The following is a 21405-nucleotide window of genomic DNA, read 5'->3' as shown; positions in this document are numbered from 1 at the left end:
AATTTAAAGAAACAATTTTTATAATATATATAATAATTAAAATATATTATAAAAATATAAAATTAATAATAATATTAAAATATAATATAAAAGAAATTATTATAAATAATATATATTTATTTTAAATTTGAGAACTTATTCTTTAAATATAAAACTAAAAAAACAAAGGTAATATTAATAAACAAAATAAATTATATTAAAAAAAAAGCAAAACAAAATATGAATAAACAAAATATTTCACCCAAAAAAAAGCAAGAAGATATAAAAAAGCGTTCTTAATCTCCACAATCATAAAAGAATTAAAAAATAACAGATTTAAATGAAAACTCTCATTCTAAAATTAACGATTTATCAACCAGACTAAAAAACTACATAGGTACCTACATATAAGCTCCTGAATATATAAAAGACAATATTTATATACAGTCTGGCTATAGGATCAACTTTAGTTCTACCAAAAACATGTTAAAGAGTCTATTTATGGTTCATAATGAATTAGTAAACATATGGACTCATATAATTGGTGCAATAGTCATAATTTTATTATGTGTATATATAAGTACAAGTATAGGAAATATAGATATTCATAGTTGGAAAAGTTATTTAAATGAAAATTTAGATAAATAATTACAACCTATTTACGAAGAATTTAACAATTTAGATGAGGCCTTTAATAAAAGAATAAACGAGGGACTGAACTAAATAAATAAAGCGAATATAAACATAGTTCAAAATATTAATAATTTCTTAGATGAAGTATCAGATATGAAAAAAGAAATAAATCCTCACAACGTATATAAAATAGTCGAAAAATTCCAAAACTTTTCATTTAGTGAGAAATTGGCAATTTTAGATATAAATAATATATACTTTTATAAAAATGAAGTAAAAAAAAAAATAAAAAAATATAATTTATTTAATAAATAAATATATATATATATTTATATAAAATATATTTTTATTTGATATATATTAATATAATTAAAAAAGATAATGAAAAAATTAACAGAATTATAATAATAAGTAATAGATTAAATAGATTCTCATTAATTTGATTGGATAGAATTTCATATAAATGATATTTAAAATAAGAATATATTACTTACAAATTAGTCTTCTCATGATATTTCTAGATGGCCAATTTTCGTATTTTTAATAAGTGCAGTTTTATGTCTATCATTTTCTTCAACATTCCATTTGCTTTATTAACTAAGTCCTATACATAATAAAATTTTACTTAGAATGGACTATGCGGGAGTCAGTTTATTAATAAGTGGATCTACTTTTCCTATATTTTATTACGGATTTTTCTGTAATTAGATATTAGCATACTTTTATATGACGATAGTAGGAGTAGCTTCATTGATTGTTTTTGTGGTTTCTTTATAAGATTTTATACATACACCTAAATATTGGATTGTTAAAAGTGTTATGTATGCCTCTTTAGGTATTTTTGCGGCTGTTCCAATGCTTCATTTATGTATTTATGAGTATATGGGACATTCTAATGACAGTTTTTTGATTATTAATAGTGTACCATATTATTTACTGATGGGTGTTTGTTATTTAGGAGGATTGACTATTTATGCGAAAAGATGCCCGGAAAAATATAAACCAGGATAATATGATATTTGTGGAGCTAGCCATTAATTGTGGCATATTTCTATTCTTTTTGCAATTTTATTTACTTATATTGGGGCACTTATTAATTTTTATACAAGAAAAATGTCAATTTGTAAATGAGAGATTTTATTTTTATTTATTATTTTAAGTGTTAATTTTATTAAATAATAAAATACTAATTATTTATTTTTTATTTTTTATTTTTTATAAAACTAATAAATTTAAATATATTAATTTAAAAAACCTTAAATTGTTTTTTTTAAATAATAAATAATTTTTTTTATATATATATTATATAAATATATATTTAATTATTATAAATTTTATAATCATAAAAAAGATATTAATTATAATTTTTTTCGATTCTATTTTATTTCATCTTAAAATACAAAAAAGGTTAGATATATAAAAAAACTAATAAATAAACTTTTTTATTAAATAAAATACTTAATACAAAATTATATACATACATTTTAATAATATATAAGGTATAAAATTAAACAATTAAAGAAAAAATATATTTTTTATATTATAATATAAAAAATAAATATAATTAATAACTATATATTAAGTATATATAATAATTTATTAGATAAACAGTATATTAATATATATATATATATATTTTAAATAAAGATAGGCTTTATTTATATATTTATTATTTATTTATATAATTAATTGTTAGTAACTATTTATTTATTATATATCAAATGCAAATATTGTTTTTATTTATATTTTTTTTTATTATAAAAAAAGATATAAATTTAAAAAAATTAATAAATAACAAATTTAAAAATATTTAAAAAGAATTATACATTTATTATAATAAATATATTATTTACAGAAAAAAAAATATTAAACATAGAAATATAAAATAATAATTAAACGAATATTTATAATGACAATATATAAAAGTTATCAAATATAATGAAAAAGATTATATATTTTTAAAAAAATATATAGAATTTTTAAATGAAAATAATAATAAATAGATATATATTTAAAAAATGATTATTAAATATTATAAAATAATAGAAAAATATATAAATATTTAAATAGTAAAATTAAAAAAGAAATAGATAATTTAAAAATACAATTTTTAAAATAAACTTACGAAATAAATCCAATTTAGGAAAACATATAAATAGATTATAAATAAAAAAAGAAAAATATAAATATATAAATATTTCAAAGTTATTATAATATTTATTTAAAACAAATAAATAATTTATTAAGAATTATAAAATTTGACAATTTGTAAATGAGAAAAAAAATATTAAAAATATCATGATTATTAATATAATTATATATATAGAAAAAATAAGGAAAAATATTTAAAAAAAAAAAAAATATTTATATAATAAATAAAAAATATATATTATATATGTAAAAAGTTATAAAATATTTTTTATATATATTATATTTATATCTAAAAATTTTCATTTTTAATTTATAATATGATACTCATTATCATTATTTCAAAAAATAAATTAAAAATAAAAAAATAGTAATAAAATAAAATAAAAAAATGGTTGAGTACACCTAATTTTAATACGACTGTTTAAAACTTAAAAAATTAAACGATTTTTTTGGGTAGAATACTCTAAATTTTCCATTCCAATAATAGTGTCATTATTTATATATAAATTCATATACCACATTGACTACAAGCACATAAAAAAATATTCCGATATTCCTTATTTATTGTAAGATAAAATACTAGTCCCATTCATAGCCTATTCTCCATTAAACTACGTAATTGATACTTTCTGCTTAATAGGTTCAGGTTTAATATTTGAAGATGTCTGCAGAATTGATATGTTTTTCCATCATATAGTAAGTATCATATTTTTACCTTTTGTAATATTCTCAAGGTATATTCCTTATTGGTAATTGTCTCCGGCAGTTTTACATTCTATTATTATGGCTTTCCCTGATATAAATTGGCTTAATTATATTTATTTGGGAAGTATGATATTATTCCATACTGGATTATATAGATAACCTTATACATAGTTTTATCATTATAAATTGCTTAAATTTGGAGTTGTGGTTTTGTATATTGTATTCATGTTTATTTACTTTCATGATTGTAAAATTCTTCCAAAAGATTTACTATCTTCAGTTACTAAAATACATCCAACACCTGGATATATAAGTCTTTTTGAATTGGCTGGCATATGAAAATATAATTTTCATTTATATTGTTGTTGTTGTTGTTATTTTTTTTTATTTTTTTTCTACTATATTATTATATTTTGATTTAAATACAAATATTATATATGTTTTTTTTTTATAATTATATATGTATGTTATTAAAACTTTATAAATTATTGCATTTAGATTAGTTTTATATTATATTTCAAGTCGTTTGTTTTTACTTTCTATTTGATTATAGTCATGAATATTAAAAACGAATAATAAAATAAACTTAATAGATAAGAATATATATTAATTTATATTAAAAAATGTATACATATCTATAAAACTTACTAAAAAATGTTAAATAAATAAAATATAAAAAAGGAAAAGTAAAAGTAAATAAAATAAAACTTATAAAAAAAAAATAAAAAAAAAATTTAAAAAGCAAAAAATAAATAAATAAAAAAAACATGGAATACAACGACGAAAATAATTCAGAAGATGAATAAAATTCTGAATACGATGAAAACGGTCGTAAAAAAATAGTATTAAGAGAACTAACAGTATTAGAATAATAAATGCATACCAAAGCTCGGGAAAAGCACATATAAAACATCACAAAACCACAAATAGTATAAGGCAAAACATTCCAAGGAGATTCTTTTTTATCGAAACCTGATAAAATAATATTTAAAGTAAAAAAAAAAACGCAATAATATAATAAAAAACATAAAAAAGGATTTCGATGTAAATGAACCATATATATAAACCATATATTTAACAAATGTTTCCTATACATTTAATTCATTTAAATTAAAACCATTAAAAGAATCTATAAGGGTAAATATTAATATAAAATTAAAAAGAAATTAATAAATAAAAATATTTATATACATAAAATATATGTGTATATATATATATAATAATATATTTTTTATTTTATATATTTATATAAATATATATATATATATTTATGCTAGGATCAATTTGAAATAATGTATAAACCTCCCGGTAGAATATCTGCTGGAATGTCTTGTCCTATTACAATTCGTTTCACTGCCTAAACAATAGACGATATAGATGATGTTTTTCCTATTTTAACTGAAACTGGTCCTGTAAATATCCCTTTAATATGTACATCTAAGAAGGCAATTTGTGAATGTATTAATCCTATAATTGATTTCGAGAAAGTTATATTTGGGGAAGATTGTACGAAAACATTAACTATAATAAATAGAGGGGCTTTATAAACTGAAATAAGTATAAAAAGTGCGAAAGGACTTGATATTTTGAGTAAAACAGAGGTTGCTTCTCAAATGGTGAATTAGGTTAAAAACGAATAATAATCAGAATAAGAAGAAAAAGTAAGAATTGATTAATAATAAGATCTCTATTAATAGAATCTGATATAATCTTTATCTTAATTAAAATTCTCAAAAGTATATAAAATTAAAGGATATAGTGAATTACATATACCAATTAAATATTTGCCTAATTAAATAGGCACTTTTGATTTACCATTAATGCTTTATTTTGAAAATTATCTTCATTCACCTCCTATTAATATAATCATTAAGTTTATTTAATTTTTTTTTTTAAAAATAAATAAATTCTAATATACATATATATAGAGGAGAATGTATATAAGTACCAATTTATGTCGAAAAACCAATATATGATTTCGAAATATGCTTATTAAATCATATATATCGTGAAAAAATAATATTTTATAACAGATCTTAAAATGCTATGAAAACCTAAATAGTAGCCCCAAAGGAAACCAAATAATTTTTCTAGTTTAATCCTTTACTTGGTTACATTTAAGGAAATTCGAAATTCGAAGTATGGGTAAAGATGAATGCTGATAAGGATTTATTGACTTTTTGTTCCAAATATTTAGATAAATAAACAGGTTTTTTGGATATTCCATTCAAATTAATAGGCGCAGATCAAGTAATGCCTGTCCCATTTACTATAAGAACCCGAATGACAATAAATACAGTCTAAATAACTCCAGGAAAGATTAATTTTGGGAAGCTTTATGAAGGAACAGCTTCTAGAATGGCCTTAACTTGTGAAAATCTAAGCGAGCTTCCCCAAGAAATCCTCTTTTACCCCCTCCCTAAGGAAATATCAGTTGAACTAGACTTAATTCCTATAAAACTACTTCCTAAAGAGAAATTCCAGACGAATCTAATATACCGAAGTACGAAAATCCCCGGTGTAAATTCAAGAAAAGACGAAGGGTATCTCAAATGTAAAATCATTACTGGAACAATAGCCACTAAAGACATTAAAATCCCATATTCATGCGATATACATAAATGTCCACTGGAATTTTCTGCTATGAAAATCGATATTCCAGCAACTTAGGTAGATGAGGTTTTCTAGAGTACATTATAAATAAAAAATAGTACAAATAAAGCTATACTTTTTGAGTTTTTTTTACCGAAATTTGAAATTTGTGGGTTAAAATTAAGCCCTATGGTTTAAAAAATATAATCGGAGGAAAGTGTGGAAATCCATTTAGAATTTTTCAGTTTTTTTAAAAAATTAACTGCTTTTACATTGGATGAATTAGCATAAAAATATGATAATGATCCAAATTTTAATTTCTAGTTGAGAATGAAGATAAAAAGGGAATAATAAGAAGAAGAAAGAAAAAAAAATGAAAATTAAAATCAAACGGATGATGAAAACACGAATAAAAATAATAAAAAATAAACTAATACTCAAAAAGAATCCAAAAAAGATAATAATAAAAAATTATCGAAAGCTCAGTTATAAGCATAAGAAGAAGAATAGAAAAGACTAGAAGAACTAGAAAAATAAAAAGAAGAATAATAAATATTAAAAAAATAATAAGTTGAATAAAATTTTAATATGGAAGAAGAATTAGCTAAATTAGGAGGTAAATTACTTGAATTTAATAAAGTAATAATATATATATATATATATATATATATATATATATATATATATATATAATTAGGAATAACCAAATCATAATTAACAATATACTTGGTTAATTCCTTGTTATTTTAAACATACTGATATGCCTGACGCATCTAAATTTTTAACATTTATAGAAATAAATACAGTTACAGTAAATAAATCTCTTCTTTTAGATAAAACAATTATTGATTTTGGTGAAATAGCTGTCGGAATTCGTGAAATAAAAGAACTTTTAATAACAAATAATTCTGATTAGATTGCAGATATTCGCACAGAATTATTACCTCTTTTTAGCGGTTTTAGTGTCATAAATGCCTTAAGACCTATAAATCCTTTTAAAACTCGAAATATAGTTGTATAATTTTAACCACATGAGGTATTATTATATATATATAAATTATAAAAAAGATGTTATAATGATAAATGTATTTTAATATATAAATAAATTTAATATTATATTAATAAGTTTTAATATATATATATATATATATATATATATATATATATATTTATATATTTATATATTTATATATTTATTTTTTATATATTTAGGATAAACCTTTTGAAGAAATACTAAAAATAAAATGTAAAACAACTTGTGTTAGTGCCAAATTAATAGGTAAAGGAGTCCGTCCTGAAGTAAAATTGATCCCTGAAAACGGTCTTTTGAACATTGGAGGAGTTATCCTCGGTGAGAAAGCAGAAAAAACATTTAAAGTTCTTAATGTATCTAATTTTAGTATTAAATTTAAAGTCACATCTATATCTCATGGAATATATAATAAAAATGGTTCTAAAGTATTTTCTTTTATTCCTTCAGAAGTTTAAATAGAAGCACATAAAGAAATTGAAATTAAGTTAATTTTTTAACCAGACCGAATTTCTGAATAGTTTTTCGAATTGGTGAGTATAGACGTACCTAATTAAAAAGATGAAAAAAAACTTTTTATTTACGGATCTTGTTATCCAAGATAATCTTATATAACTCACTATAAGCCTATTTTATAGTTACCATAAAGTAATAGTCTTCCAGCAAAAATAGAAAGTGCATTCGATTAGCTTAAAATTTTAGATGAAGAAACAATATTTAGTCCGAAAAATACAAGAATTTTATTAGAATTTACTAAACCAAAAATTAAAGAAGTAAACGTTTTTTAAACAAGTAATAATGATAAATAAGAAGAAATAGAAGGAGAAAATAATAACAATAATGAAGATAATAATAATGAAGAAACAATGTTTTTAAGAAAACTTATTATAGGTAATTCAAAAATTTATAGTGATCCAAAACTTGAAAAACCTTGTAATTATGAAGTTATCATGCCTGTAAATATATAAACATAAATATATATAAATATATATTTATATATAATTATATATTTATATATATATATATATATATATATATAAATATAATTTTTTATGTATATATACATATATTATATTATTAAAATTAAAACTATTTCGGATTTTTAATATTATTAAAAAAAAAAAAAATTAATAAATTTTTTTATTTAGAATCTATAAAAATACCTGAAAAAAAATTATTTTTAATAATACAATATATATATATATATATAAATATATATATATTAGATATAATTAAATATATTATAATATATTTATACTAATTATTTATATTTAATTATATTTATATATAATTTTATATTTTTATATATATATATATATATTTAATTTTATATTAGAAAGATGACAAAAATAATTACTTTTTGTGTGATAATCCTAAAGGAACTGTAACTGCTGGAAATGAGGCTATTCTTTTATTCAGATTAAAACCACCATAGATGGATAATTTAATTGTATTTAAAATTAATTTCAATTTTTTTTTTTTTATATTCATTATTCATATTTTTTTATATTAAAGTCAAACATAGAAGCTTTATAGGGTTTAGGATAATGGAGAGAAATTAAAGCTGAATTAAAGCTTTCTGGAGGTTATTTAAATTAAGGATAAACAGATTTATGGTAATTTGATGTTATTTTAAGAGCATATATAAATTAGATATGAAAAAAAAAAAATTAATATTTACATGTAATAATTTCCTATATATAAAAAAAAAATTAAAAGTATTATATAATAAAAAAAAAATTAAATTAATATATAAAATAAAATATAAAATATTAAATAATAATTAATATTTAATATATATTTAAATAATATTATTATAATTTAATCAAAAAAAATGGGGAATCCTTCTCGCTTTGAGCGTGTCATCCTTCGCGCAGGGGCCATGCTAATCTTCTCTGTATCGTTCCAATTTTAACGGATGACCCTTTCGGGTCCCAATATATTATAAAAACTAATTAATATATATTAAATAGTTATTATTTTTGTTTTTTTATGGGTTTTAATTAAATATAATTTTATAAATTATAAAATATAAATATATTTATGTATATAAATATATATTTATTTATATAATTATTTTTAAATAAATATATTTTATAATTATAATTAATTTAAATATAGATGATATATTTATTATATAAATATTCTATTTTTATAAATATATGAATATACATACGATTTTTTTTTTATTTAAAAAATAAAATAAAATTAAATAAATTATTATAAGAAATTATGAAAATACTAGATTATTATTTATAAAAAAATATAATATATAATATAATATATTTATAATTAAAAAATAATTAAAATTTTATATATATTAAAAATAATAAATATTAATTTATAATATATACATATAATTAATTTAATATTTTATATAACATTAATTTAATATATTATATAATAAACAATAAAAAAATAAAATTTTATTATTATTTATTTACACATAATAAGTATTATATAATAAAATAAATATCAATCATACATATATTTAAAACCTATTTCTTTTTCGGTTTCTAAAACTCTATTTTCTAAAGCAATTGTATTTTATTATAATTTAATTTTATCTTAAATAATTTATTATACTTATTATTTCAAATAAATAATATTATTATCTTAAATAGAATTTTATTTTTTGAATTCTTTTGCTATCCTTAATGTTTCATCCATAATAAATTTTTATAATTCCCCTTATTTTTCATTATTTATATTTCCGGAATTTGTAATATCGTCCTTTATATTTTATAATTATATTTTATTATCTTCTAAATCAAATAAAAGTCTTTCTAAACAATCCTTTTTTTTTTTTTTAATAAAAAAAAAAAAAATACTAAAGAAATAATATTTATATTTTACATCTATTTTATCTAAATGAGTTTTAATCGGTAGTCTAAAAATCTCATTTTAATATTCTTAATTATAATTTTATTGAAATTTTTAATTTTTTTAATAATAATCAATATTATAAGACTAATCAATCATTTTTTATTTTTTTAATTTTTTATTTTTAGTTATATAATTAATAAATTTAATTAAAAAAACTAAATAAAAAAAAAAAAATGGAAAAGCACACATATTTTATTTTTCTCATAATAAAAAAGATGGAAAATTGCCAAAACCTTTCTTTATTTAAATATCATCTAAACAAATATCTCCTTTAACGAATATAGTAGGAATTCCTTCTTTTTTTTCTCCAAAAAACACTCCTAAATTACACAAAAACAGGTTCTATTTAAAATTTTCCTCTAGACTAATTTAAATATTCCTTCCTTCTAAATAAGAATCTTTTTAAATTTAATAAAAATGAACTTTTATGTTTCCTAATGGACATTTTATAAAAAATTATTAATTCGAAATTTAATTTACCTCAATTAATCCATTTTCGCTAAAATTCTCTAAAATATTGAATCCATGACTACTTTTTATTAATATTTTTCCTTCTTTGTTATTATTACCTTTTTATTCGATTTCTAAATAATTTTTCTCTTTTTCAATCATTTATCTGATTTTTTTTCCTAACATTATATAATTAAAAGGATTTTCGCCACAAAAAATCTCCCCTTTATCCCTCATATCGGAATTAGTAAATAAAGACGCAATCTAAATATCTCCTTTTTCTTAATTTTTGATTTTTCCTATACCAGAAATAGCTAATTTTTTAATATTTATTCCTTTCAGGCTTTATAAATTAGCATTATAAGCTTCCAAATAGCCATCAATTTAAATATTCTGAGCTTAAATCTCACAAAACTCCGTCTTTAATTTCTTCCCGACAAAATTTTAATTAGTAACAGCTCTTATATCGCCATAAATCTTCGAAGAAACATCCCAATTTTCATGTATAATATTTCCATGCAAATTTTCAATATCATAAGAATAATATTCTGGTATTCTAACAAAAGCCTTAAATTAAGTTAAATTTTTATCGATTTTTTCATCGGAGAAAGTCACGTTTTTTTCATCTTCGTTTTCCACAATATAATTGGGTTATTTATTTTCAGAAAAGAACATGTCTTTATATATTAAAACTTCAGAAAAATCTTCCCATAAACTATGTATTTTTAAATCATAAATTGAATTTTTTAACTTTAAGTTTATTTTACCAGCCTAACCAAAAGGAAATTTCTATTCGAAAAAAAGATAGTAATTTTCAGGCAGATTAATCGGAGTGCTTTTCCATAAATTTTACGAAAAACTATTCTTTAATATTTTTATTAACATTTTTTTAATTAGATAAATAATAAAAGATATTATATAAATATAAATATATATAGATTTATATATATAATAATATATATATATAAATTAATATATATATTTTTATAATATCTGTTTATATATATATATATATGTTTCTTGTTTTTATTTCATATTAATTCTTATTGTAATATATTATCAACCCAATTTCCTATAATTATATTCCCATCTTTAAAATAAAATACACCAGTTCCATTAGCACTGTCTTTTTTAAAATTCCCGACAAATTTTTCGCCAGAACTGAACTTAATGATCCCTAATCCTTCCTTTTAATCATCTTAGAATTTACCTTCGTATTTTTCCCAATAATCTCCAATTTAATCAAAATTTTTATAATTGATAAATTCTATTACTTTAATTTTCTCATTATATACTATTCCGTTTCCATTAAATTTATTTTTTTACCATTCTCCCTCATAAGCAATTTATTTATTCGGATAATATAAAATCCCATATCCATGAATATTACCATTTTTCCATTCTCCCACAAAATAAGAACCTCCTTCATTATATGTAAATATTCCTTATCCATCTCTAATTCCATTTATTACTTATCCGTTGTAAATTGACCCGTCTTAATATACTTCATATATTTTTTTACGATTTTATTATTGTTAATTTTATATATTTATTATTTCATTTTCTATTACTTTATCCTCTTTTTAAAGTTTAGATGACTTATTTTGTTAAATTTATATATAAGTTTATGAATTTTCTTATGCAACTTCACATGAATCAACTATTCCCATATATATTTAGTAATTTATATATATATTATATATTTATTTTTGAAATAAAATAATGTATAAAAATTTAAACGAATTATTTTTTTAATTCATATATATATATTTATTTATTTTTTTTTTGAAAAAAATTATTTTAATAATTATTATTCTTTTTAATTAATTTTCTTATATTAATCAAATATTTTCACCTAGAAATTGAATATTTTCGTTTATTAATTGATTAAATTCTCCTTTTTTGTATTTTTCTTAAAGAAATTTTAATTTTTATTTAATTTTTTGATCTTTTTCATTAATTAATTTTATCATTTCCTATATTTATTTTTCTTAAATTTTTTAAAAATGCAATTAATTATTATTCGAAAAAAAACTATTTTTTTCATTAAAAATTTCTATTTATTTCTCCAAATTTTCATTTTAATTTTCTAAAAAATTAATTTCTTAAAAAAGATCTTTTATTTTCTCTTCATATTGGATTTTTTATTAATCTATTTCTTCTGTTTTCTAATTTTTTAAATTAAAATGATATTTTTTTATTTCATTATATTATTTCTTCAAGCTATCTATATTTTCTTGACTTTTTTTTTCTATATCTTAAATATGTTCTTATAAATTATTATTTTATTTTATTAATTGTTTTATTTTTATATCAAATTAAAAATTAAAACAGTCAAATTAATCTTCTTTTACAATCTCAGAATTTTTTTTTTCTTTAATATGTTTGATTCGTTATTTTAATAAATTAATATCATTTAAAATATTAGCCACTTAATTTGATTAATGAATTTTTTAAGATTTTTTTTAATTGAAATGAAAATCATTATTATAAATAGTTTAAAAATTTTAAGATTCATTAATCATTATTTTTTTAATAAAAAAAATTAAAAAAATTTTAAAGTAAAAAGATAAAAAAAAAACTATATATTTTTAAAATAAAATATAATAATTTATATATAAAAAAATATAAATAATAAAAATAACTATATATATATATATATTATATTTTACATATTAATATATATATATAAATAAAAATATATATTTACATTTTTTATACATTAATTTTTTTTTTTCTTATAAATTTTAATTATTTTTTTTATTTTTTTTGTAAAATAAAATATCATTCTATTTTATATCATTTAATTTCAAAAATATTTTTATTTATAAAATTAGTAACTAAATTATTATCTTAAATAAAATAAAAATATAAATATAAATAATATTTTAATTTACTTTTATTTTGAACCATTTTATTTTATTTTATTTATTCTTCACATATTAAATTTAATTTTTTTTATTATGTATTAATTTTTATCAAATTAAATTATCCATATTCATTTATAACATATATTGCATTTTATATTTGAAAAAAGAATAAAAAAAAATATTTATTACATACAAAACATAATATATATATAACATAAAAGTAAATGTCGAACTAAAATAAATAATATCTACTAGATCTTTTTAGGTAATTAAATAAATAATTAGACGATATAGATTAATAAAAGCCTAATAAAACTTATTTAACATTATAAGAATTAAGTGAATTAAATAAAATTAAAATAAAATTAAATAATTTATAACTACTAAATGACTTTTATCCATAATAAAAAAATATTTAGTAAAAAAAAAAAAAAAAAAAACAGAAAATGATAATTATTATATATATTTATATGTTTTTATTTTTTATTTTTTTAGGGAATAACTCTTATCAAATTCAATTCATCTTTTTAATATCGAATAAACATTATTTAATAGTATATAAGAAAAAATAAAAATATATAAAGTATTATTTTATATAAATAAAAGCAAAAATTTTTTAATTTTTTTTTCTTTTATATATAAACAAAAAATAAGTAAACAATTAAAAATCTTGATAAATACAGAATATATATATTGAATTAAAAGTTAAATAGATAAAAAACAATTAATTTATTAAAAATACTATCCTAAACATCATTTTTATCCAATAATTTATAAAAAAAAAGACTAATCTGGCCCTGGTTAATTTTTTTCTACAAATGAATAATTATCTGTACTTTTTATTAAACAAAATATTAAAAATAAAATTTTTTATAAATATAGATCTCATAAGAAAAAATAATTGAAATAATAAAAGAATTAAATTATTTTTTATTTGGAGAAAATATAAAAGAAGTAGTATAAAATTCAGAACAAAGACCTGATTTATAAATGTTTAGTTTGGTTAAAAATTAGTTTTTATATTAAAATTATATTAAGATTGTTATTTTGTTTTTGAGCTTATAGATTAATAATTTAATCAATTTTTATAATTGCCTTTAAAAAGTTATTTAATGATATTTGATTTTATATATGATTTGGTAAAAAATTTCGGTAATATAAAATAAAATAAAGAAAAACTTATTTCAATACTACATATGGTTAAATTTTAATATATTATTCATTCTTACAAAATATTAAAAAAAATAATAAAAGATTAAACTGCCTATTTTTTAAATACTGACTAATTTTTATAATAATTATAAAAAAAAAAAAACAAAAAAACAAAAAATTAGTTAAATTTAAGAATATTAATAAGACGAAAAAAAAGAATAAACACAATGGGAAATATAATAAAAAAATAATTATACATATATACCTATAGGAGATTAAAAAATGGTCAAATTTATATTAAATATATTTAATTTTAAATTAAACATATTCACATTTATTGAAAAAGTAAAACTTTTAATAAAATATATATATATATATATATATATATTATATATATATATATATATATATATATATATATATATATATAATATAAATAAAAAAAAGTTAACTAAATTTGGAGATATTTCATAGGATTAATATCTAATATTAGTATCAAAGAATATACTATGCAAATAATAGAATTATAAAAACCTTAAAGCATGTTTTTTTTATTTAATAAAAAAAGATAGCTTATATATTAACATTGTCCATTAGTATTTAATTATGAGTAATTATAAATAGAAAAAATAATATTTATTTAAAATTTATACATTTATTTTTTTAGTATAATAAATATACCTGAAATATATGAACTTGGCTAATAATTTATATTAGATGATATAATTTTTGAATAAGATAATAAATAACTATTAATAAAAATAATTAATGAATTATAATAAGAGAAATAAAATTTCGGAAATGTAAATGGATAAAACTATCAAATAGATATCATCCCATTAAGGAATTAATACAATTAAATAGATTCTTATTTGATAATATTTAATTAACAAAAGTTAACAATATTATTTTAAATTATTTTACTTTTTTTTTGTAAAAAACAAAAATTAAATAGAAATAGAAATAAAGAAGAATAATTATTTAAACCTTTAAAGAGTAGAAAAAATATTTACTAAGAAGTTGAAAAAGCATGTCAGCTTTTAATCGATCATTATTTCTTATAAAATCATTTCACAATAAATGACTTAATTAATATTCTAAAAGATAAATCAATAGAATATAAAATATAAACATAAATAGATGTAAATAATTTTTATTTTACTATTATATAAATAAATATAAAACAAAAATCATATAAAAGATTACAGATGAATAATATAAAGATTCTTATGTAGTTGAATTTTACCATACAGATTTACCTTTGTAAAAATAATAATAATATTATTATTAAATATATATATAAAAATAAATTTAAAAGAAACTTTAAACCAATAATGAGTAAATTACTTCCAAAATTCATAAATGGAATATCCAGATAAGATAGTGAAGAAATCCAATCAAATTAATATTTAGGTGTTTTTTATTTTGTTTATTTAAAAAAAAAAAAAAAAAAATTTAAAAAAAGTAAAAGATCCTTTACATATAAATGAATAAGATGAATAAAAATTAGCTGATTGGAATTTCCCCTTTAATGAAATAGAATCCCCAGAAGAAAAAATTCGTATTATTTATTGTATGTTTAAATATATGGGGTATATGAAGAAATTTAACATTTCTAAAAAAACCTTTTAAAAGTTTCTTTAAGAACTATAATCTTAATATGACTAAAATAATAATCCTTTTCATAATTTCTAGCATGCAATTGCAGGTAAAAAGATAAAATTATAAATTTAGGATTATTTTTTGTTTTAAAAAAAAAGTTACTCATGCTATTTATTATTTCTTAACTTAAAAATTATTTAATCAATACCTTGATTTTCTAGATGAATTTACTCTCCTTTTTTCTGCTTTGGGACATGATGTAGCACATACAGGAAGAACAAATGCTTTTGAAGTTACTACTTAATCAAAACTAGCATTAAAACACATGATGATTCTGTATTTTTTTGTTATAAAATTAAATAACAACAAAAACAAAAGGTTTTAGAAAATCACCATTCATCAACTTTATTTAAGATTTTATAAAAAATTAACTTTTTAAGAAATATACCTACTGAAGATTTAAAAACAATAAGAAAATATTGTATATCAAATATTTTATTTACAGACATGAAAAAACATAAAGAAATAACCTAATAATTTGAAATAAAATTAACTTATAAAAAATAGGAAGGAGTTTAATTAAGTTTATTATTTAATTATTTTTTTTAATATATTTTTATACGTTTTTATGTAAAAAAAATAAATAAAAAAAAAATAATAATAATAATAAAAAAAAAATATTTAATTTTAGTTTAATCTGAGAATGATAAAAAATTAATGTGTGGATTTATTTTACATGTAGCTGATTTGACAGGTCCTACTAAAAACTTTACTTTAGCAAAAGAATGGAGTATGAGAATTTGTAGAGAATTTAATTTATAAGTATTATATATAACAATTTATATTATATATATATATAATATATATATATATATATATATATATATATATATATATATATATATTAATAGGTTAAATAAGAATAGGATCTTGGTATACCATTAACTCCTTATTTATTAGGATTAGATTAATTACTAATTATTTCTAAGTAGGAGAGTAATTTTTTGAAAATTATTGTTTTGCCTTTGTATAATACTTTTGTTGAGTTTATTGGGGAAAATTATAGACAAATGTGTATTAATTGTGAAAATAATATTTAATAATGGGAAAAAATATTAAATGAGGAGAAAAAAAAAAATAACTAAAGAGAAAAATGATTATATAATAATTATAATTCTTATTTATATATATTTTATTAAATATTTTATAAAACCTTATATATGTTTTTTTATCATTATAATAAGAAAATGAATAAAAAAATAGCTATATAAAAATTTTTATCTATTATGTTTTTATTTTAAATAAAATAGTAGAAGAAAATAATGTTTATGAAATAAATAAACTTATATATAATTAATAAGTATAAAAAAATGATAAGAAATAAAATATAAATGATATATAGAAATGTAAATATAATAAAATTAAAGATAAAATAAAAAATTATTTTATTTGAAATAATATTATTAATTGTCAAAAGTATATTAATAATAATTTTTATAGATGTTTTTAAAGTCTATACCGATTTTTTTTATAATATCAAGTTAATATTATATAATTCAAACATTTTGTTTATTTCTTTTGATTTAAAAATAAATAAAATTCCTTTATATTTTTATATTAGTATATAATTAAAATTTATAAAATATTATAAATTTATATCATATAATATATTTATACTATTAAATTATATAATATTTAGCTATTATGTATTATTTTAAATGATCTTAATTTAAACAAATAAATTTATAAAAGAATATTATAAATTATATTTATTTTCCCTAAAATATATCTTAATTTTAAAAAAAAAAATCATAAAAATTTAAAAATTTAATGTTTTTTATGAAAATATTAAAAATAATAATATAATAAACTTAACTTTTATATTTTATTTAATAAAGTTTTATAAATATAGATACTTTTCATTTTAATAATCATATAATTAATTTAATATTATCATATATTTCATTTATTTATTTTATATAAAAAAAAAACAAAAAACATAAAACATAATAATAAATTTAGTAAAAATAAAAAAAGTAAAATATAAAACTAATAAAATTACTTAAAACTCTTACTTTGTAATGATTGAATTTTAATATTTTGTAAAAATTAAAAAAAATATATATATATTTAATTGATCAATTAATTCATTATACAAATAAAAAAAATAAAAAAAAGAATACTCACTTTTCTGAAAACATAGGGTTATAAACAATAAATGGGAGTATAGTTTTGATTTCTTTAGTTTATCTTTATAAAGCAATATTATTTATAAAAAAAAAAAAATTAAACACCGTAAACTGATATCATTATCACATTTTATAAAATTATTAACTAGTCTATTAATTGTAATAGTAATTGCATGTATTAAATATATAAAAATATTTTTATTATAGATTATAATAAATAATAGTTGGATTATTATTGAATTTACTTATTTATAATGAGCCTTATTTTTCTATATTTTTATATTAGATAATACAACTATTAATTTGGGTAAAAACAATTATTTTATAAATGAAATAAGTTGATAAAAATAAAAAAAATAAAAATAAAGACAATATGTGCAATAATTATTAGAATAGAATTTTTAACTTTAGCCTACACATCCTTAATAACAAGGATTTTTTTTTTATTGAATTTGATTTTTAGTGCTGCTTTCATAATTATAGTTTTTGTAGTAAAGAAAACTATATATATAAATATATATATAGATAAGAATACATTAAATAATAGGGAATAAATATTTATGATTATACGTTAATAACTTAAATATTTTTAATATTATTTTTAGGTAGAAAATAACAAAAAATATTAGATATTTTTTTTTTTTTAAACAATAAAAAAAAAAGCATTTTTCTCATTAATTAAATTTTAAGATATAAGCCCTTAAATATTAGAATAATAAAAAGACAAATATATGTTAACTTAATTATTAGTAAATATATATAAATAAACTAAAAAATTTATATATAATAAAAAGAAAAAAATCAAAAACAAAACTATAAATAATACAAATCTAAAATAAAAAATCATTAATTTCGACTAATTTAATCGATATACACCTTTCAATTACAATTAAATATCCGAAAAAGTAAAAGAATCACCTAAATTTATGACTTTAAATGATAACGAAAAGCTCAAAAATACTAATATAAATGAAGAATATTAAGGAATAAGTGAAATATATGTAACTGGCTATATAAAAGTAAATCAATGTGACTAAAAAATATATAAATTTATAATCGAATTTATAAAATATTCAGAAGTTTTTTACACAAAAAGGTCTTTGGTGGAATTCGTAGAATTTTTCAAAGTTTTACAAAAATCTTGCAAAAATATAAAATTCCCATAATTTCATAACAAGTAATTAAACGAAAACTGCTCATAAATACAATTAAAACAATACTAAGATATTTTTTGTAAAATACTTTAAGTTATAAATTAAAAATAAATAAAAAATGTTAATTTTTTGTCTTTTCTATTACCTAATTAATAATTAGAAGAATATATGTATTTTTTATTAAATAAAATATATAAATAGATATAAATACAAATAAATATATATATAAAAAAATATATTTATATAATTATATATATATATATATTTATATATATATATATATATGTAATGTATATTTTTATTTTATTTTTTATTCAATTTTTATTTAAAGTATCTATTTTGATCCAACTTTTTCATCCAATATTTTAGAAACACCTCAATCTTTATTGAAAGAATCTGATTAATTAATTTAAAATATAGAAAGTTTACATAAAAAATGTAGTGCTTCTTCTCTGTAAATAAAAAAAAAAAAATTGTTTTTTTTGTTTAATTATATTACATATAAAAGACAAGATAGTGGTATAAAATGTTATGAATAAAATATGTCATTTGGATAAAATCCTATAAAAATGTCAATTTAAATAGAAAAGTACTTTAAAAATACTAATAATAGACCTTAATACAGTAAAATAAACATAATTGATTGGGATTATATTGATTTAGAAGACAACAGTACATCCCTTAATAATTTTAATAACAGTAATAATATAAATAAGAATCAAAATGAATATGAAAGCGATGAAGTTTCCTTTATTATTGTATTTTAATCAATATATAATGATAATTTGAATGTTACTAGAAAAAGAATTTAAGATATATGTAAGCTGAAAGAATATGTATATTTTTATTTTATTTTATTTTTCTAAAGATAATTTTTTTTTTTTCTTTTTAGTATTAAATTTTATATGAAAACTATGATTTTCCGTAATTTTAATCCAATAAGTAAATTTAATAATGAATTTTTTTGTTAAAAAAAAAATTAATTTTTAAAGAAATTAAGAAATTATTGACATAGATTAATAAATTTAATAAATAAACAATTTATTTGAATATTTAATCGAAAATTAAATGTTTTCTTTAAATTTAAGAAAGTTTTTAGAGGATAATATTGATTATAATCAACTTAATTTTATTTAGAATGAACAAAATAATGTTTTATATAAAAATAAAGATAAAAAATTAAATAAAAATTAATGAAAATTTTATTTGTGTCTTTTTAAAAAATAAATTAATATAAAATATTTTAAATTTAATTAATATTTTCAAAATAATAATAATAAATTCTTTTATTTATTATTTCATTTTAATTTTTTTGTTAAATAGTTTCGTTGAAATTTAAATTTATTTTAATTTTTTTTTAATAATCTTTTTATAAGAATATAAAGCTATTTTGATAATTTCTAATATAAAGCTATTTTGTTAATTTCTGATTATCATAATAATAAAAACAAATTATTCATTTTCTTTCGTATTTATCACATAATCTTTTATTATATATATATATTTAAAAAACAAAAAAAACTTTAATAATAATAAAGTAGTAAATTAAAGAATTTTTATATTTATAATATAATTTTTTTAATAGAAAAAAAAAAAACAAAAAAAAAACAAATTACTCATAATTTTAATAATAATAATTTAATAAATTTTTAATTATGTTTTATACTTAAAGAAATTCTTAAAAAAATAAATAAACAAGCACATTAGATTCAAGATATAAAATTTTACATACTATAGGCGAAGGAAGATATGGAAAGTACCTCTTTTTTAAAAAAAATAAAACAAACCAAAAAAGAATTAATAAAAAAACCATTAATTTATAAATAGAGTAAAAGTCGCTATAAAATTAGAAAACAACAAAAATGTAGCCATAAAAATAATGCGATTTACTGAAGACGAGAACATTCTGTAATTATTTATGAACGAAATAACTATTTTAAGTTAATTTACAAAAGATTAGAACATAATAAAATTAAAATATATTTGTTTAAACGGACATTATATTAAATGTG

At 16.7% G+C, this 21405-nt stretch overlaps 4 protein-coding genes across 4 annotated transcripts, besides 43 other annotated features; 3 read left to right on the top strand and 1 right to left on the bottom strand. All coding sequences in view use genetic code 6, as the record gives it.

Annotated features, from left to right (window-relative positions):
* Positions 1-27: 27 nt before the first annotated feature.
* Positions 28-108: a microsatellite.
* Positions 109-219: 111 nt separating this feature from the next.
* IMG5_063250 (hypothetical protein) lies at positions 220-1743 on the top strand (the record flags this gene model as incomplete). The annotated part of the gene is made up of 2 exons (XM_004036977.1): positions 220-885; positions 991-1743. The coding sequence occupies 2 exons, from the start codon at positions 220-222 to the stop codon at positions 1741-1743; spliced, it is 1419 nt and encodes a 472-aa protein (XP_004037025.1).
* Positions 898-950: a microsatellite.
* Positions 932-974: a microsatellite.
* A 62-nt stretch (positions 1744-1805) lies between the features above and the next one.
* Positions 1806-1831: a microsatellite.
* A 722-nt stretch (positions 1832-2553) lies between these two features.
* Positions 2554-2596: a microsatellite.
* Positions 2597-2940: 344 nt separating this feature from the next.
* Positions 2941-2979: a microsatellite.
* Positions 2950-2998: a microsatellite.
* Positions 2999-4126: 1128 nt separating this feature from the next.
* Positions 4127-4195: a microsatellite.
* Positions 4157-4225: a microsatellite.
* Positions 4226-4546: 321 nt separating this feature from the next.
* On the top strand, positions 4547-8749 carry IMG5_063240 (hypothetical protein; the record flags this gene model as incomplete). The annotated part of the gene is made up of 7 exons (XM_004036976.1): positions 4547-4605; positions 4746-5341; positions 5397-6699; positions 6758-7096; positions 7273-8046; positions 8427-8540; positions 8606-8749. Exons 2-7 carry the CDS (start codon positions 4761-4763, stop codon positions 8747-8749), a joined length of 3255 nt encoding a protein of 1084 aa, XP_004037024.1. The 5' UTR covers positions 4547-4605; positions 4746-4760.
* Positions 4674-4736: a microsatellite.
* Positions 6706-6752: a microsatellite.
* Positions 7148-7200: a microsatellite.
* Positions 7192-7253: a microsatellite.
* Positions 7192-7271: a microsatellite.
* Positions 7922-7952: a microsatellite.
* Positions 8051-8165: a microsatellite.
* Positions 8282-8411: a microsatellite.
* Positions 8303-8406: a microsatellite.
* Positions 8335-8376: a microsatellite.
* A 37-nt stretch (positions 8750-8786) lies between the features above and the next one.
* Positions 8787-8866: a microsatellite.
* Positions 8867-9113: 247 nt separating this feature from the next.
* Positions 9114-9159: a microsatellite.
* Positions 9120-9254: a microsatellite.
* Positions 9126-9163: a microsatellite.
* Positions 9140-9228: a microsatellite.
* An 86-nt stretch (positions 9255-9340) lies between the features above and the next one.
* Positions 9341-9442: a microsatellite.
* Positions 9363-9438: a microsatellite.
* Positions 9372-9438: a microsatellite.
* Positions 9417-9500: a microsatellite.
* A 1837-nt stretch (positions 9501-11337) lies between these two features.
* Positions 11338-11441: a microsatellite.
* Positions 11442-11457: 16 nt separating this feature from the next.
* Positions 11458-12096, bottom strand: IMG5_063230 (protein kinase domain protein; the record flags this gene model as incomplete). The annotated part of the gene is made up of 1 exon (XM_004036975.1): positions 11458-12096. The coding sequence occupies one exon, from the start codon at positions 12094-12096 to the stop codon at positions 11458-11460; it is 639 nt and encodes a 212-aa protein (XP_004037023.1).
* A 411-nt stretch (positions 12097-12507) lies between these two features.
* Positions 12508-12539: a microsatellite.
* Positions 12540-13137: 598 nt separating this feature from the next.
* Positions 13138-13188: a microsatellite.
* A 450-nt stretch (positions 13189-13638) lies between these two features.
* Positions 13639-13669: a microsatellite.
* Positions 13670-14555: 886 nt separating this feature from the next.
* Positions 14556-14593: a microsatellite.
* Positions 14594-14810: 217 nt separating this feature from the next.
* Positions 14811-14883: a microsatellite.
* Positions 14884-16035: 1152 nt separating this feature from the next.
* On the top strand, positions 16036-18245 carry IMG5_063220 (hypothetical protein; the record flags this gene model as incomplete). The annotated part of the gene is made up of 6 exons (XM_004036974.1): positions 16036-16156; positions 16209-16342; positions 16618-16633; positions 16742-16872; positions 16962-17046; positions 18229-18245. The coding sequence occupies 6 exons, from the start codon at positions 16036-16038 to the stop codon at positions 18243-18245; spliced, it is 504 nt and encodes a 167-aa protein (XP_004037022.1).
* Positions 16864-16954: a microsatellite.
* Positions 16891-16955: a microsatellite.
* Positions 17430-17481: a microsatellite.
* Positions 17678-17726: a microsatellite.
* Positions 17968-18019: a microsatellite.
* Positions 18246-19574: 1329 nt separating the features above from the next.
* Positions 19575-19631: a microsatellite.
* Positions 19583-19678: a microsatellite.
* Positions 19679-20769: 1091 nt separating this feature from the next.
* Positions 20770-20821: a microsatellite.
* A 159-nt stretch (positions 20822-20980) lies between these two features.
* Positions 20981-21005: a microsatellite.
* Positions 21006-21405: the final 400 nt, after the last annotated feature.

Source organism: Ichthyophthirius multifiliis, assembly GCF_000220395.1.
Source record: "Ichthyophthirius multifiliis unplaced genomic scaffold scaff_1120509250291, whole genome shotgun sequence".
Classification (NCBI taxonomy): Eukaryota; Ciliophora; class Oligohymenophorea; order Hymenostomatida; genus Ichthyophthirius; species Ichthyophthirius multifiliis.
The sequence above is the reverse complement of the archived record's forward strand: the minus strand, read 5'-3'. Positions and strand labels throughout refer to the sequence as shown.